Source organism: Pan paniscus, chromosome 18 (assembly GCF_029289425.2).
Source record: "Pan paniscus chromosome 18, NHGRI_mPanPan1-v2.0_pri, whole genome shotgun sequence".
In the NCBI taxonomy this organism is placed as follows: Eukaryota; Metazoa; Chordata; class Mammalia; order Primates; family Hominidae; genus Pan; species Pan paniscus.
In genome coordinates, this window is record NC_073267.2 from 20326006 (window position 1) to 20344063 (window position 18058).

The window sequence follows — 18058 nt, forward strand, 5'->3', positions numbered from 1 at the left end:
CATATGTGCAGCTGTGTTTATCTAACCCAGCCCTTAATTAGGGCTTCAGTGACTTAGAAAAGCAGGGGAAACCCAAGCCTTTGCCTGCAGACCGGCCATTCTGTGACAACTCTACCAAAAACCAACAAGCCATTCAAGCTTTTACAAGAATGAAAGAGCGGAGACGGTAGTTTAGTATCTGAGCCACGAGTTTATGTGCACAAGTGTTTTGGGATGTGGACTGAAGCTCAGCCTGTTAATCAGACCAGCCCATGAGTGTATAACAAACAGAATTGGAGGCTGGTTTCTTAAACACACACGTCCACATTTTTTAGGGTTGTTTTCCTGTGCTTACAATTTTTAATGCATGTGCCTTTATTTCACAAAACATGTGGCTGGGCGCAGTGGCTCACGCCTGTTATCCCAACACTTTGGGAGGCCGAGGCAGGCGGATCACCTAAGTTGGGGAGTTCAAGACCAGCCTGACCAACGTGGAGAAACTCCGTCTCCACTAAAATACAAAATTAGCTGGGTGTGGTGGCACATGCCTGTAATATCAGCTACTCAGGAGGCTGAGGCAGGAGAATTGCTTGAACCCAGGAGGTGGAGTTTGCAGTGAGCTGAGATTGCACCATTGCACTCCAGCCTGGGCAAAAAGAGCAAAACTCTGCCTAAAAAAAAAAAAAGTAGAATATCTCTTAAGATTTCCGTTATGGTAAAAACCATATGCAATAAATACCTCATTGTAAGCTTACCCAAAATTGATAGATGTCAACCTTTTAACAGAAGAACAGAAGCTTAAGTTATTGTTTAATGTAATCAGTTTTCATTTTAATATCTTTGAAATCTTTTTCAAAGGACTGTAGTTTTGTAATGGACTTTTCAAGCCTTCCTTCCATTGTTTTTCTTCTGTTCACTGGCTCCACACGTTTCCTGGGGAGTAGCCTGGAATTTAAAGTTGGGTGCAGGTTTTAGAAAGCTGTTGCTGTTAACAATAATTCTCCTGGCCATCTCCACTCCACTACTCAAAAATGCCTGACTCCTTGCTCAGAGGAGCAAAGATATCTTCTCGTCCCTTTCTTACAGCCATTTTCTTGCTTTTCCACAAAGATATTATTTAAAGTGGAATATTTTTGTAACTGGGATACCAATGAGCTTTTCGGTCTTTTCCTGACTTGTTAAGGTTTATGGGTTTCTAAATCTAATAACTACAGCCATACCACCCTGAAAATGCCTGATCTCATCTAAATCTAATAACTGGTGTCATGGAATTTTGAGTAACCAAAGATTCATTCCAGTCTCACTTAAAAAAATAAATACTGCTGGGCACAGTGGCTCATGCCTGCAATCCCAGCACTTTGGGAGTTCAAGGCGGGCAGATCACTTGAAGTCAGAAGTTTGAGACCAGCCTGGTCAATGTGGCAAGACCCCGTCTCTACTAAAAGTACAAAAATTAGCTGGGCATGGTGGCGTGTGCCTGTAATCCCAGCTACTTGGGAGGCTGAGGCATGAGAATCACTTGAACCTGGGAGGTGAAGGCTGCAGTGAGCAAGATCGTGCCACTGTACTCCAGCCTAGGTGACAGAGGGAGACCCCATCTCAAAAAAAAAAGGTGAAAAGAAAAAAAAAGTTGTAATTGTAAACATTTCTGCCCAGTGCCTTTATATTTATATAACATTTTCACTGTGACCAGGCTTGATGATATTCAAGTTTTCTGTGTGTGTGTGTGTGTGTGTGTGTGTGATGAACACAACGAAAACGTACTGCGTTTTTTTCCTATTAAAAGTGATACTGAAATATGCTAATTAATATATTAATTTTAGTTAAATGCTGCTAATATGCATACCTCTTTCTTGAAGGTTTTTAATATGTTTTGATAACTTTAATAACTTCAGGTGATGTCTGTATAATTTTTAAAGTGCAGCTCTCTCTAACAAATGTGCCTTACAACTCCTGATTAAACGGCGTCTTGAAGGTTTTAAAATGTGATCGTGTATACTGGAATTCAAAGAGGTTTCTTGTCAGCAGTCAAGTGATGATGGAAAACTGTAACAGTTTGTAAAGTTCCTCTTTGCTTTTTCCTAAAATGAGAGAGAAGAAAGAAGTGTTTAATGTAGTCCTCAGATGAGTGCTTTTAAAGCTCCTTGGCTCTGTTGAAGCCAAGGAGGGTGTATGTGTGTAACTGCCCAACTGGTTCATTTTGCCCGCTGCCTGGATACAGCCCATTCATCAAGACAGAGGAATTGCAGCAGAGGAATTGCAACAGAGAAAGCGTTTGATACATGCAGAGCTGGCTAAACAGGAGACCAGAATATTATTATTACTCAAATCAGTCTCCCTGAAATTTTGGAAACTGGGTTTTCCTGTGTGTGTGTTTTCTCTGTGTGTGTGTGTGTTTGAGACGAAGTCTTGCTCTTGTTGCCTAGGCTGGAGCGCAGTGGGGTGATATTGGCTCACCGCAACCTACACCTCCCAGGTGCAAGCGATTTTCCTGCCTCGGGCTCCCGAGTAGCTGGGATTACAGGCATGCGCCACTACACCCAGCTAATTTTGTATTTTTAGTAGAGACAGGGTTTCTCCATGTTGGTCAGGCTGGTCTCAAACTCCTGACCTCAGGTGGTCTGCCTGCCTCGGCCTCCCAAAGTGCTGGGATTACAGGCGTGAGCCACCGTGCCCGGCCGTGTTTTTTTTTTTTTTTTTTTTTAATATGTAGTCTCTATTGCCCAGGCTGGAGTGCAGTAGTGCGATCTCGGCTCACTGCAAGCTCTGCCTCCCGGGTTCACCATTCTCCTGCCTCAGCCTCCCGAGTAGCTGGGACTACAGGCGCCCACCACCACGCCCGGCTAATTTTTTGTATTTTTAATAGAGACGGGGTTTCATCAGGATGGTCTCGATCTCCTGACCTCGTGATCTGCCTGCCTCGGCCTCCCAAAGTGCTGGGATTACAGGCGTGAGCCACTGCGCCCGGCCGTGTTTTTTTTTTTTTTTTTGAGATGTAGTCTCACTCTATTGCCCAGGCTGGAGTGCAGTAGTGCGATCTCGGCTCACTGCAACCTGGGTTCAAGTGATTCTCCTGCCTCAGCCTCCCAAGAAGCTGGGACTACAGGTGTGCGCCACCATGCCCAGCTAATTTTTGTACTTTTAGTAGAGATGGGGTTTTCCCCTGTTGGCCAGGCTGGTCTTGAACTGCTGACCTCAAGTGATCCTTCCACTTCGGCCTCCCAAAGTCTGGGATTACAGGGGTGAGCCTCCGTGCCTGGCTGAAACTAATTTTTTTAATGGATAATTTGGTGGGTAGGGGGATGGAATTAGGGAATAGCATGCATTTTTGTTTTTTAAATTTTGTTTTGCCATTATAAAAATACTTGTTTTTTATAGCAAATACAGAGAACATCAAAAGCAACAGAGAAAAAAACTTAAAAAGCACCATTTATGGGCACCCACTGTTAATCTTGGCAAAATTCCTTTTAAGATAGAAAGTACAGAGGGAGGGAAGTAGGACGGAAAAAGAAGGAAAGAACTTTGGTATTCTAATTTCTTTTTCACTTAATATGTGTTTTCTTGAAGAATCTAAAGATAGTGTTTTCTCCTGTTATTAAAAGCTCTTTACAAACATTTCAATGGGCTACATAACATCATACAGTTGGAATTTTTTTTTTTTTTGAGCCAGAGTCTAGGTCTATCACCCAGTCTGGAGTGCAGTGGTGTGATCATGGCTCAGTGCAGCCTCAACCTCCTGGGCTCAAGTGATCCTTTTAGCCTCACAAGTAGGTGGGATCAGAGGCACACACCACCATGCCTGACTAATTTTTAAAATTTTTTGTAGAGATGGAATCTCACTGTGTTGCCCAGGCTGGTCTTGAACTCCTGGGCTCAAGTGATCCTCTCGCCTCAGTCTCCCAAAGTGTTGGGATTACAGGCGTGAGCCACTGCACTCAGACATAATGTTTTGATATTCAGTTGTTGCTTAACATTTTGTTTCCAAATTTTCCCAGTAATAAATAATGGGCACATCTATAAATCTTTGTCAACATTTTTTCTCCTTAGAAACAGAGACCTAGGCCAGCCGTGGCGGCTCACGCCTATAATCCCAGCACTTTGGGAGGACAAGGTGGGAGGATCACTTGAGGTCAGGAATTTGAGACCAGCCTGGCCATCACAGCGAAACCCAGTCTCAGCTGGGCGTGGTGGTGTGTGTACCTGTAATCCCATCTACTTGGGAGGCTGAGGCAGGAGAATCGCTTGAACCCGGGAGGCAGAGGTTCCAGTGAGCCAAGGTCTCCCCACTGCAATCCAGCCTGTGCGACAGAGTGAAACTCCATTTAAAAAGAACAAAAACAAAAAACAAACCAAAAAGGAAACAGAGACCTAGAAGTGGTATTACAGCAAAGGTTTTGCACATTTTAAGGTTTTTGAGCGCCAGATTCAGACACTCAGTAGTTTTACGTGAGAGTGCTACAACATCCTCACTAAGTAGTATTTGGGTTCATCATAATTTTTAATTATTTTGGTGTGTCAATTTGAACACTAGAGTGATAACTAAAAACTTGAATTCAATAATTTTACAATTGTATTCCATCTTAAAATATTTTATGGCAAACTTGGATAAAGTATATAAATAATCCAAGGGTGTAAAGTAGAAAGTGAAAGCTCCCTTCTCCCAGTTCCAGCCCCCTGATGTTGCCAATATTAAACGTTGTATATCCTTGCAGACATGCATCTTTGATTTTTGCCCTCATGTACATTACTCATTTAAAAATTATTTCGTTGAGTAGATTCCTAAAAGTAAGACTGCTGTATTATATGATCTTTTTAAAGTATGTTGCTAAATTTCCCCTCCCTTCTCAAAAAATTCCAATTTGCACAAATATACATGCATACATGCACACAATACATTAAGGTGGATACCAAGGATAAAACATGTTCTCTGTAGAAAAATCTGAAAATAGAGAAAAGACCGGGAAGAAGTTTAAAGTTGGCTTTCAGCCCACCAATAGAGATAACACTATATAACACGATTAACCATGTGGTGCATGTAATTTATATATACATATAATTTTATTTATTTATTTATTTTTCAGACAGGGCCCAGGCTAGAGTGCAGTGGCAGAATCACGGCTGACTGCAGCCTCGAGCTACCGGGCTCAAGCTATCCCCTCACCTCAGCCTCCCGAGTAGCTGGGACTACAGGTGTGCTCCACCAGACCCGGCTAATTTTTAAAATTATTTGTAGAGGCGGGGTCTCGCTATGTTGCCCAGGCTTACTATTTTAAAGTAGATGTAGGATACAAATAAAAAGAAATCTCCTTCCACGTAGGTAAAGCAGGAAATACCGTGCCTTGTTAATAAGTAATTCCCTCATGATCCTTTTTCCCAGGAACTTGGGTGAGAAATCATAACCTTGTCCTGATCTTTTTAAACAGCAATTTAGCATTTTCATCTCCCTGGCAACCCAAGGCGCCTTGGCTTCCTTGGTCTTCCGAGTGATTGACAGTGACATCACCCAATATAATCTTTTTATTTGTCGTATCTAACCAATCTAACCCCTAGCGCAGAGCTAGGGGGCGTTCCCACCGGTGCGCGGGCGAGCTGAGCCTTCCTTACGTCTGCTGTGCGTCATCAGTCCGAGCCAAGGGCACTATTGGCCAGTTCCGTTCAACGAAGTGGTTGCTTTTTTAGTTCCGGCAATGAGTTGCGCCGGGGCGGCGGCGGCTCCCTGCCTTTGGCGGCTGCGCCCGGGGGCCCGGCGGTCCCTCTCAGGTAAAAGGAGGCGCGCAGTCACAGTCCTGCGCCGGGCTAGCGAGCTAGGGAATTTTCGCTTGAGGTTTGGGTCGAAGAGGTCACGGGGGAGAGGCTCGTAACGTCACAGGCCTGCGACGGAGCGCGACTGCGTGACTTCGGCCTCCGGGGCGCTGGCGGGCGGGGCGGGGCCTGTAGTTAGCGGAGAGAGTGACTGGAGGACAGGGGTGGTTTCGGCAGTGGCGCCTGGGGAGTGACGCAATTGCCCACCTGTGCAGTGATGTCACGGCAGGTGCGGCCAGCGTTCCGAGTCGAGGACAGTTGGCGACACTGAAAATTCAGCGTCTCCGGGAGTCTCTCTCTTTGTAGTCTTTGCCCAGGGCCTTGCCAGGCAAAGGGTAGCCCGACGACCAGCAGCCTCCGCTACTTCTGGGCGCTCGCTAGAAATACAGATTCTCGGGCCCCACCCCGACCTACTTGGTCGGTATCTGTGATCTGTGAACAGGACCTTTAGGTGATTTGCATGCACTGTAAACTGTGAAAGCCATCGGTGTAGTAGAAGGAGCATCGAATTTAGAATAGAGAGACATGGTTTTGGACCCTGGTTCCTGCTTTCCTTGTTTCATCTGTGCTGCCTTAGAAAATTGTCATGAGCCCGGGCGCGGTGGCTCCGGCCTATAATCTCAGCACTTTGGGAGGCCGAGGCTGGAGGATCCCCTGAGGTCAGGAGTTTGAGACCAGCCTGGCCAACATGGTGAAACCCCGCCTCTACTAAAAATACAAAAATTTGCCAGGCGTGATGGCAGGTGCCTGTAATCCTAGCTACTCAGGAGGCTGAGACAGGAGAATCGCTTGAACCCGGGAGGCAGAGATTGCTTTGAGGCGAGATTGCACCACTGCACTGCCACCTGGGCGTCAGAGCGAGACTTTGTCTCCCCCGCGCAAAAAAAAAAAAAAAAAGAAATTTCATGAAGTCGTTTTCTCAACGTTAAATTACCGTGTACCACTTTCGGGATTTTTGCCTAATGGCAGTACTGCTTGAACTTTTGATCTAGATGTGTTTTTTTTGTATAGCTATGTCCCATTTAAAAATTAAATTAATTTCCTTGAAACAAAATCCTTATGGTGAATGGGAAGCCAGTGCCACTTGCCACAAATGGATGAGTAATCATTAAAAAAAAACAAACTGAAATTAAAAAGTTATGAAATTGTATTAAATACTGTCTTTCTGTTACAAAGGGGAAATTAGCAAGTGTTGGGAAAGTGTTAAGGCTATACCAGCTGTAAATGGAGTTATCTTCCTTAATGAAAGAGATTGCAAGAGAATTTGAAAGAGTACCCCTTACTACATGGGGTTATTTGCTGCATATCCATAAGCCACTTAATATTTTGTAGGTACCACACTGGCATGTTTCACACTTTGGGAAAATATGGACATAAAGTGATGCATTTGAGAGCTAGCACCGAGCCTCAATTTTAAAGTATATGGTAATGCAGGCAAAACTCCGAGGGTTGTTGAATGTGAATTTTAATGCTGCTCTGTTCAGCCAGTGAGCATAACAGAATAAGACTCATTTCTGTTTATAAAGTTACTTTGCTTCTTATATCTTATTTTATCCTCATAACTCAGTAAGAAAATTTTATTATTGTATGTTTTCCCTTAAAAAGGAAAGAGCCTGATTATTGCCTTTTTTTTTTTTTTTTTTTTTTTTGAGGCAGAGTCTTGCTTTATCGCCCAGGCTGGAGTGCAGTGGTGCGATCTCAGCTCACTGCAACCTCCGCCTCCTGGGTTCAAGTGATTCTCCTGCCTCAGACTCCCGAGTAGCTGAGGCTGCATGCATGCACCACCACGCCTGGCTAATTTTTGAATTTTTGGTGGAGACGGGGTTTCGCCATGATGACCAGGCTGGTCTCGAACTCCTGACCTCAAGTGATTCTCCCTCCTTGGCTTCCCAAAGTGCTGGGATTACAGGCGCGAGTCGCCGCACCCAGCCAATGATTACTGCCAATTTTATATGTAAGAAATGTCGATCCTGATTTTCCCAAGGCTAGTGTTAGAGATGGGACACATGTTTTATGTTTCTTTTTTTCTTTTTTTGAGACAGAGTCTCACTCTGTCACCCAGGCTGGAGTGTAATGGTATGATCTCAGCTCACTGCAGCCTTTGCCTACTGGGTTCAAGTGATTGTTCTGCCTCAGCCTCCTGAGTAGCTGGGACTACAGGCGCGTGCCACGATGCCTGGCTAATTTTTATATTTTTGGTAGAGATGGGGTTTCACCATTTTGGCCAGGCTGGTCTTGAACTCCTGGTCTCAAGCAATCCACCTGCCTCAGCTTCCCAAAGTGCTGGGATTACAGGCATGAGCCACCACACCCGGCCTATGCAGTCTCTTTAGTCAGATATGCTCAGTGAGATGGAGGGGATCATGGCGAGGAGTAGACCAAAGCTGGGTCACTATGCTTCAGAACTTAGGTCCACGCTTCTTTGTTAAAAGTGTGACATTTACAACCCCATCTGGTAGAATATTTCAAGTTCAGAGCCACCCCAAATTTCACCAACCCACCTCACTACCTTGTGTCCAAAGCACTCAAGGCTTTGTCATGAAAGAACCACAGATGTATCCAAAATGAATTTTTTCCACATATTCGCTGGCTGTTGAAGTTAGCCTAAGTGAAAAGAAGTTTGCATAAAAGACATGGTAGTCACGGCTAAGAGCCCTAAAACATTACAAAGTGATACCAATGCTGGCTGGGCATGGTGGCTCACGCCTGTAATCCCAGCACTTTGGGAAGCCAAGGTGGGAGGATTGCTTGAGCTCAGGAGTTCGAGACCAGCCTGGGCAACATGGTGAAACCCCGTCTCTACTAAAAATATAAAAATGTAGCTGGACATGGTGGCACCTGCCTGTAGTCCTAGCTACTCTGGAGTCCTAGCTGCTCTAGAGGCTGAAACAGGAGAATTGCCTGAGTCTGAAAGGTGGAGTTTGCGGTGAGCCAAGATCGCACCTCTGTCTCCAGCCTGGGCGATACAGTCAGAGTCTGTCTCAAAAAAAAAAAAAAAAAAAAAAGTGATACCAGTGCAGATCGAAGCTACCATTACAAACTAAATGACCCTTAGGTCTCTATTTTCCGTATCTGCAAAATGAGGTGAATACACCTTACACACCTAAGAATGCTGCAAAACTCCTCTCTGGCAGGGAAAAAAACCTTTTGAGTTACTCTAATATAAGGCTCAGAGAATATAATTAAGGTGTTAAGATTAGGAGATTTATTTTTAAAGATAAAATATAATCTGTCATGAAGAATTTACATTTTGAAGATGAGAGTTCATTTGAATTGATTTTGGAGCATAATGAAGTGAAATCTAGGCTCCAAGGCTAGTCTCAAAATCGAACGCCCAACGGTGTGGGGTTTTTAATTTTTTTTTCTGTTTTTTTTTTGTTGTTGTTGTTTGTTTGTTTGTTTTTGTTTTTAGACAGAGTCTCACTCTGTTGCCCAGGCTGGAGTGCAGTGGCACGATCTTGGCTCACTGCAATCTCTGCCTCCCGGTTTCAAGCTATTCTCCTGCCTCAGCCTCCCAAGGAGCTGGAATTAAAGGCACATGCCAACACACCCAGCTAATTTTTGTATTTTTGGTAGAGATGGGGTTTCACCATGTTGGCGAGGCTGCTCTCAAACTCCTGACCTCAGGTGATCCATTCTCCTTAGCTTCCCAAAGTGTTAGGATTACAGGCGTGAGCCACCGCGCCCGGACAGGTGTGGATTTTAAGAGAACTTAGTCTGTGGTTCTCAGCCTTGGCTGAAGAGAAGACTTATGCACAGAGCTTCTAAACAATATCAGTTCAGAGAGCCCCCTCCCAGAGGTTGACTGGGGAAGAGCACGGTGTTTTTGAAAGCTCTGTATGGGCCTCTCCTGTACAGCCTGGGCTGGGGCGAAGCGGGCCAGAGGGTTGGTGAACTGGAGAACCATGCTCATCTAGAAGCGGTTGCCATGTTAACTGCCTGGTAAGAAGGTAGGCTCAGCATTTACAGATCTTCATACACTTAAAGTGAAACCAGAAATCCAGATCTTTAGGTAAAATCCTCTGTTTTAACACTGTAGGTTAAACAGAGTCCATTTATGGGCACGCCTGGCCCATGGGGAGCTGATTTGTGACCTCCATCCCAAAGTGCCCTTTCTTCTGTCTGTAAAAGGAACATCTGGATTTTACCTGAGCGTAACGAAGAATAAACACTTGCATTTCAGCTTATGGAAGAAGAATCAGTGTCAGATTTCGCAGTTCAGGAATGACTTTAGACAATATCAATCGGGCAGCTGTGGATCGAATAATCCGGGTGGATCATGCAGGCGAATATGGAGCAAACCGCATCTATGCCGGGCAGATGGCCGTCCTGAGTCGGACCAGCGTCGGGCCAGTCATTCAGGTGGGTGCTTCTTCATCTCCCTCACCCTGGTCTACTGAATGGGCAGATCCAAAGGCCTTCAAGTAATGAATCATGGGAGGTCAAGCGTTCCCTAGGGAGATGCCATTGTCTCCAGGAGAGCGAAGGTTGGTTCTTGGTGGAGAGATGGGGAGCAAAAAACATATTGTTCTTTTTATGGATAAAGCACAGAGAGACATCTAGTACATAGACAGGTATGCGGTATATCTTTGGTATCAGTACTCCATGGCGGGGGCAGGCAGTAATGAAAAAAGGTTAAGAATCGCTCAGCACAGCAGTCAACTGTGCTGAAATGTTGCAGCCCTCCCCCACACCGTGCCAGAGAGGCATTGTATCCCAAGAGGCTATGGGAGGACCTGGAATTTGTAGTTACACAGACCTGGTTCACATTTTGGCTCTCTCCCACCTCCTACCTGTGCGACCTTGAGGATGGCACAGGACTTCTCTGGGTTTCCATTTCTGTATCTGCAAAATGGCCTCATAATGGCCTGGGTTTGGGTAAGGAACCGGGTCTGGCCCATAAAGGTCAAGTTAGTACAAGTTAAATGGCCTGCCCTGAACCCTTGGGCAAGCTACTTAGCCTCTCTGTGCTTCAGTTTGTTGTGTATACTGGGGCAGTCATAGTGTGTCCTTCACAGGGATTGTGTGGATTGAATGAATTGCTTGCATGAAGCTATTTGACGGCCCCTGGCACTTAGGACGTGCCATCTAAGTGTTAGCTGCAGCTAGCATTCTCCCTTTTTCCTCTGATGTAAATAATATTCAGGGCCGGGTGTGGTGGCTCACGCCCGTAATCCCAGCACTTTGGGAGGCCGAGGCCAATGGATCGCTTGAGCCCAGGAGTTTGAGACCAGCTTGGGCAATGTGATGAGACCCCGTCTCTACAAAAAATACAAAAATTAGCTGGGTGCAGTGGCTCACACCTGTAATCCCAGCACTTTGGGAAGCTGTGGCGGGTGGATCGCCTGAGGTTAGGAGTTTGAGATCAGCCTGGCCAACAAGGCAAAACCCTGTCTCTACTAAAAATACAAAACAAATCAGCCAGGCATGGTGGTGCATGCCTGTAGTCCCAGCTGCTTGGGAGGCTGAGGCAAGAGAATCACTTGAACCTGGGAGGCAGAGGTTGCAGCGAGCTGAGATCGCACCACTGCACTCCAGCCTGGGCAACAGAGTGAGACTCCGTCTCAAAAAAAAAAAAAAAAAAAAAAAAAAAAAAAATGCACACACACCACAAAATTAGCCAGGTGTAGTGGCATGTGACTGTAATCCCAGCTAATTTGAGAGGCCGAGGTGGGAGGATCGCTTGAGCCTGGAGGTTGAGGCTGCGGTGAGCCATGAGCTTGCTACTGCACTACAGTCAGGGTGACAGAGTGAGACCCTGTCTGGAAACAAACAAACCACAACAACAACAAGATGATGCTATTCTAGTAATCTGGAAGGAAATTACACAACAGCCAATGTTCTGCCTTCCTGATTCTGAAATGGGTTAAACATGTCATTTCTTATGTGTGTAGACCCTTGTCATTTACTGGGCACATTGTGGGCCTGAGAGACTTCTGCTGCAACCATGGCTCGTGGCAGTCTTACCTGGAATTGAGATAATAGACTGTTTTGTATTCTTGGTGCTCTCTTCTCTTTGTCACAGATTCCTTTAGTCTGATGTTTTACTGTTTCCATTGACGTTTTGAGGGGAATGGGGGAGACAGCAGTTCCATCATTTTCTCCGTTTCTGCTTTGCTCCCTGTATGCCGCTTGGATGAGTGGGAGGCCTCTATGGAATGCTTGCATGTCTTTATTTTTATGTTTCTTGCAGAAAATGTGGGATCAAGAAAAGGACCATTTGAAAAAGTTCAATGAGTTGATGGTTACGTTCAGGGTCCGGCCGACAGTTCTGATGCCCTTGTGGAACGTGCTGGGGTTTGCACTGGGTACGTGTCTCTCTAGAAGAGCTTATGCAAGCTTGGGGATCTAGGATGATTAAATCCTTCAGGTATCATGTTCACAATTCTTGCTGTGTCCTCTTATGACCTCATTCTGTTTACTTCATATTTTTCCGAGGTTAAATTGACTGCCTTTTTTTGTGTGTGGCTTAAATTTATTTAAGATAGAATCTTAATGTCAGTACTTTAAAAAAAAAGGCCAGGTGCGATGGCTCACACCTGTAATCCCAGCACTTTGGGAGGCCGAGGCGGGCAGATCATGAGGTCAGGAGTTCGAGACCAGCCTGAACAACATGGTGAAACCCCCGACTCTATTAAAAATACAAAAATTAGCCGGGCATGGTGGTGCGTGCCTGTAATCCCAGCTACTTGGGAGGCTGAGGCCAGAGAATCGCTTGAACCTGGGAGCTGGAGGTTGCAGTGAGCCAAGATTGGCCCACTGCACTCCAGCATGGGTGACAGAGCGACAGTCTGTCTCAAAAAAAACAAACAAAAAAAAACAAACCAGAGCCAGGGTCTCACTCTGTTGCCCAGGCTGGAGTACAGTGGTATAGTCGTAGCTCACTGAAACCTCAAACTCTTGGGTTCAAGTGATCCTCCCACCTAAGCCTCTGAGCCTGAGTAGCTTGGACTACTGGCGCATGCCACCACGCACAGCTCTATTTTTTTTGTAGAGATGGGGTCTCGTTATGTTACCTAGGCTGGTCTCAAACTGCTGGCCTCAAGCCACCTTCCCTCTCTGGCCTCCCCGAAGTGCTAGGATTACAGGCATGAGGCACTGCACCTGGCCTAATGTCAGTATTATAAATAGAAAATACAGTAAAAATAAACAACAGAGAAAAAAAGCTAGTAGAATTCAGTTGCAGCCAAATACTGTTCCCTGACAACGATTCTCAACCTGAGATCTGTTCACTCTTTTAAAAAACGGAGAAGAATAAATGGTATAAAAGATCAAAGATATACTCACCCCAAATGCTGACTTCTCTTGGCCATGGTCAGGATAAAACAGCATTGAAAAGAGAATGGTTTTTCTTACTGTGTAATTCCAGGTTTAACACTGGGATCCAGTGTCTCCTAAAACAGTGGTTCTCCCTCAGGGTGAGTTTGTCCTCCTGATAAGGACATGTGGCAATACCTAGGGACATTTTTTTTTTTTTTTTTTTGAGATGGAGTCTTGTTCTGTCACCCACGCTGGAGTGCAGTGGCGTGATCTTGGCTCACTGCAACCTCCGCCTCCCGGCTTCAAGCGATTTTCCTGCCTCAGCCTCCCAAGTAGCTGGGATTACAGGCGCCCACCACCACACTGACTAATTTTTGTATTTTTAGTAGAGACGGTTTCACCATGTTAGCCAGGTTGGTCTCGAACTCCTGACCTCAGGTGATCCGCCTGCCTTGGCCTCCCAAAGTGCTGGGACTATAGGCGTGATCCATTGTGCCCAGCCCTCGGGACAGTTTTGGTTGTCAAAACTTAGTTGGCACTGCTGGCATCTAGTTGGTAGAGGTCAGAGATGCAGTTAAATATCCCACCATGCATGGGACAGCCCCTGTCACAAAGAATGACCCGGCCCGATGTCTGGTGCAGAGGTTGAGAAGCCTGGCCACAGATGGTCTCCATTACCGGTCATATCTGTCTCTTACTTTTCTGGTCTGGGTTTAACAATCCCAGGGGCGGGGACCGCCTTGCTCGGGAAGGAAGGTGCCATGGCCTGCACCGTGGCGGTGGAAGAGAGCATAGCACATCACTACAACAACCAGATCAGGACGCTGATGGAGGAGGACCCTGAAAAATACGAGGAACTTCTTCAGGTATTTATCCGTGCTCTAGAACGGGGCTGCTCAAGGAGGAAAAGGGCAGATAGCAATTGGGTAAGAGGAAAACATATTAGAGATTGTTAGGGGATGATGGGGGTTTAGAGGCTCAGGTCAGTGCCTCAGTTTAAAGGTGAGCAAACTGAGGAACAGAGAGGTGAACCCATCTGCCCTGGCCATACAGCACACACAGAGCTGGGACTAGAACCCTTGTCTCCTTTGTCTTTTTTCTTTCTATTTAGAGATGAGGTCTTGCTCCGTTGCCCAGGCCGGAGTACAGTGGCACAGTCATAGCTCACTGCATCTTCAAACTCTTGGCTTCAAGTGATCCTCCTGCCTCAGCCTCCCGAGTAGCTATGGGACTACATACATAGCCACCACTCACAGCTAATTTTTTTTTTTTTTTTTTAAGAGATGGGGTCTCACTATGTTTTCCAGGCTGGTCTTGAATTTCTGAGCTCCAGTAGTCCTCTCTCCTCAGCTTCCCAAAGTGCTAGAATCATAGGCATGAGCCACCACATCCGGCCAGAACCCTTGTCTCTTGAGCCCTGTCCTGTTCACTTATTTTATTTTTAATTTTCAAAATTTTTTGTAGAGACAGTCTCTCTCTGTGTTGTCCAGATTGGTCTTGAGCTCCTGGGCTCAAGTGATTCTCCTGCCTCGGCCTCCCAAAGTGCTGAGATTACAGGTGTGAGCCACACCACCTGGTGCTGTTCACTTTTTTTTTTTTTTTTTTTTGAGATGGAGTCTCACTCTGTCCCCGAGGCTGGAGTGCAGTGGTCTCCGCCTGCACTGCAGCCTCCGCCTCCTGGGTTCCAGCGATTCTCCTGCCTCGGCGTCCCAGGTAGCTGGGATTACAGACATGCACCACCACGCCCAGCTAATTTTTGTATTTTTAGTAGAGACGGGGTTTCACCATGTTGGCCAGGCTGGTCTGGAACTCCTGACCTCAGGTGATCCTCCTGCCTTGGCCTCCTAAAGTGCTGGGATTGCAGGCGTGAGCCCCCGCGCCCAGCCCACTTCTTTATCATTGGCAGATTCTGAGCAGATGCTGTGAGCAGGAACCCTTTAGATTGAATAAATGAATAGATATCCTGAGATAATTTTCCACAGCAAATAAGGGAACTGTTTAGTTTTTTAGAGTCTAAATCTGAGGTTGGCAAACTATGGCCTGTGGCCAGCCACCTGTTTCTTTAAATAAACTTTTATTGGAACACAAGCACGTCCATTTGTTTGCATGTCTCCGGCTGCTTTTCTGGTTACAGTGGCAGAGTTGGGTAGTTGCAACAAAGTATTTACTCTTTGGCCCTTTAGAGGAAAAGCTGGCCTCCCTGTCTTAGGCCATAATAAGAGGCTTTAGCCTCCAAAATGAAATGGAACAGCAGGAGAGTTGGAAGGCTAACTTGCTTTGGTGTCTTTTTATTTAACCAGCTGATAAAGAAATTTCGGGATGAAGAGCTTGAGCACCATGACATAGGCCTCGACCATGATGCAGAATTGGTAGGGCCCTACTGTTACCTGTTCTGCTTTGGGACTCCTTATTTGGGAGGCTGAAGGGGCAGGAGGTTTCTATTGCCAGAAAAATACATTTTAAAGTGACAGCGAAAGGGAGAGAAAACCAATGACGTTGCTTTGACAAAAAGCAAGCAAACGCATTATTGCTCCAGATTGGGAATCTCCTTTCTTGCTTTATCCCTTCTCCTTTTCCCCAGAAGCTTTTTTTTTTTTTTTTTTTTTTTTCAGACAGTCTCACTCTGTCTCCCATGCTGGAGTGCAGTGGTGCAGTCTTAGCTCACTGCAGCCTCCTCCTTCCAGGTTCAAGCAATTCTGCCTCAGCCTCCCGAGTAGCTGGGATGACAGGTGCGTGCCACCATGCCCGGCTAATTTTTGTATTTTTTATTTTTAGTAGAGACCGAGTTTTCACTATGTTGACCAGGCTGGTCTCGAACTCCTGACCTCAGGTGAGCTGCCTGCCTTGGCCTCCCAGGAGCTTCATTTCCTTTCCTGTGAGAATCTGGATGACTCCAATGCTTTGGCAGTAGTAGCAGAGGCATTCCGACCTTTTGAATAGCTTTCTTCGAAACTAAAATAAATTGTTCCTTAGATCTATTTCTTATCCAGAGAAATCCAAAGCCTGCCCTGCCAGCCCTGAATCTTACAACCAAAAATGAGCACATAACATGTTTCTTTGTTTGCTTATTGTTTTTAACAGGCTCCAGCCTATGCCGTCCTGAAGAGCATTATCCAGGCTGGATGCAGAGTGGCGATATATTTATCAGAAAGATTATAAAGTGTGTCCAGTTTTGCCTGTCTATAAAAGATGATAGTAATTTACCAAGTGACATTTGCAGAGAAACAGGTGTACAGTTATCATTGTACTTTTGTACAATGTGAATTTTGTTAATAAATTATAAGGTTTTTTTTTTTTTTTAAACTCTGCAGTGTTGATTTTTCTCTGGGTTGTTTTTTCTGCCATGAGACCAACAGGTCACCAGCCTTGTTCAAGTTACAGCAAACGAAGCTGGGCCTTGTTTGGTCTCATATTTAATTTTCTTTTATATACATGTTTTTCTTTTACATGCATATATATATTTTTTATTTTATTTTATTTTTTTTGGAGACAGGGCCTCGCTCTTTTGTCCAGGCCAGGTCACAACTCACTGCAGCCTGGACCTCGTAGCCTCAAGCAATCCACCCACCTCAGCCTTCCAAGTAGCTGGGACTACAGGTGTGCACCACCACAGCTGGCTAATTCTATTTTTTTATAGAGGCGAAGTCTCACTATGTCGCCAGGCTGGTCTCTAACTCCTGGGCTCAGTGATCCTCCCGTTTCGACTTCCCAAAGTGCTGGGATTACAGGTGTGAGCCACTTCACCAGGCCCATTTTCTCCTAAAACATCAAGGACAAATCATTAATAATGTAACAGGAATCTTTAGGAGAAAAAACAATTTGGTTTACTGATAACAAAAGATAATTGGAAACATGAGAGTATTTGAGATTGGCCAAGCAGAACTATGAAGTCCATCAAGTAAGTCAAAGATCATCGTTTCTGTTTTGAATTGTGGGTGATAATGGGTGGGAGAGTGCTACAGTCTGTATGTCTGTGTCTCCCTAGAATTCATACGATGAAATCTTCACTCTCAAGTTGATAGAAGGTGGGGCCCTTGGGAAGTGTGAGGTCATGAGAGTGGAGCCCTCATGAATGGGATCAGTGCCTTATGAAAGGCCCTAGAGAGATACCTCATCCTCTCCACAGTGTGAGACTTCAAGGGGAAGTGTGAGACTTCTCTGAGGAAGCAGACCCTTCACAAGCAAAATCAACCAGCACTTTGATCACGGACTTCCCAGCCTCTAGGACTGTGAGCAATAAATGTTTGATGTTTATAAGCCACCCAGACTCTGGTATTTTGTTTTAGCAGCCTGAACAGACTGAGACGGGGGTGTTGCTTCCATCAAAGGATGTACTAAGTTGTGGATTATTTGTGAAATTGAATTACAATCTTTTCCTTAAGGTCTTTTACCACCTCCCCCGCAAAAAAATCCCCCAAAACTGATTCAGATTTTCATACTTTAATGAAATATTTTATACTTTGCAAATTTTTAAGTAATTTATGAAAAACCTAGATCAGTGGATCTCCTCTCTGGCTGCCCATTAGAATGTCCTGTGGAGATTAAACTTTTTTTTTTCAGTTTATGGACCAAGAGTTTTGATTTATTTAGGGTGGAGTTCAGGATCAGAATGGTTTCAGAAGCTCCCAGGTGATTCTGGAGTGAGTTGGAGCTGCAAGCCCCTGAGCTAGATTATAAGATGCTTCTGGGAAAGAACCACATTTTAGGAATTTGCTTCCCACCCAGTGCCCTGCATTTAATCAGCACCTGATGACTTGGCAGGACTTGCCCCACCAGGGTCTGGCTTTGAAGGGTAGTGGACACCAGGATCCTTTGGATTAATCCTCTGCCACCTCTCTCTTTTCCTCAACCGAGAGTGAATTTATGTAATTGAGTGAAAGTCTATGAATCATAATTGTAATAAATTAAGGCTGGGCATTTGTTTGAAATTAGATAGGATAAAGCCAAAGGTTTGAACAAGTTGTGGATGGTTTGTAAAAATTAATCTTACAAAATAAATGCTCTGTGTGAACACGTT

General features: G+C 45.2%; 1 protein-coding gene across 4 annotated transcripts; it reads left to right on the top strand.

The window, feature by feature from the left end:
- Positions 1-5583: 5583 nt before the first annotated feature.
- COQ7 (coenzyme Q7, hydroxylase) lies at positions 5584-17302 on the top strand. Of its 4 annotated transcripts, none has more exons than XR_008621444.2 (7): positions 5584-5739; positions 9965-10143; positions 11975-12089; positions 13768-13907; positions 15342-15410; positions 16123-16939; positions 17027-17302. XR_008621444.2 is itself a non-coding variant. In XM_003830567.7 (6 exons), the coding sequence occupies exons 1-6, from the start codon at positions 5667-5669 to the stop codon at positions 16198-16200; spliced, it is 654 nt and encodes a 217-aa protein (XP_003830615.1). In that variant the 5' UTR covers positions 5584-5666; the 3' UTR covers positions 16201-17302. The 4 variants fall into 4 exon arrangements, 2 of the variants coding, with proteins under 2 accessions (XP_003830615.1, XP_034795858.1); XR_004666794.3 differs by having other exon boundaries at positions 16679-16939; XM_003830567.7 differs by having other exon boundaries at positions 16123-17302.
- The last annotated feature ends 756 nt before the right edge of the window (positions 17303-18058 follow it).

What these genes read in the sequence shown, in the direction of transcription:
- COQ7 (XM_034939967.3), top strand. Translation starts at nt 5,667, where the DNA reads ATGAGTTGCGCCGGGGCGGCGGCGGCTCCCTGCCTTTGGCGGCTGCGC. An exon ending in GGCCCGGCGGTCCCTCTCAG is followed by an intron (nt 5,740 to 9,964) that starts GTAAAAGGAGGC and finishes CTTGCATTTCAG; the next exon opens with CTTATGGAAGAAGAATCAGT. An exon ending in GCGTCGGGCCAGTCATTCAG is followed by an intron (nt 10,144 to 11,974) that starts GTGGGTGCTTCT and finishes TGTTTCTTGCAG; the next exon opens with AAAATGTGGGATCAAGAAAA.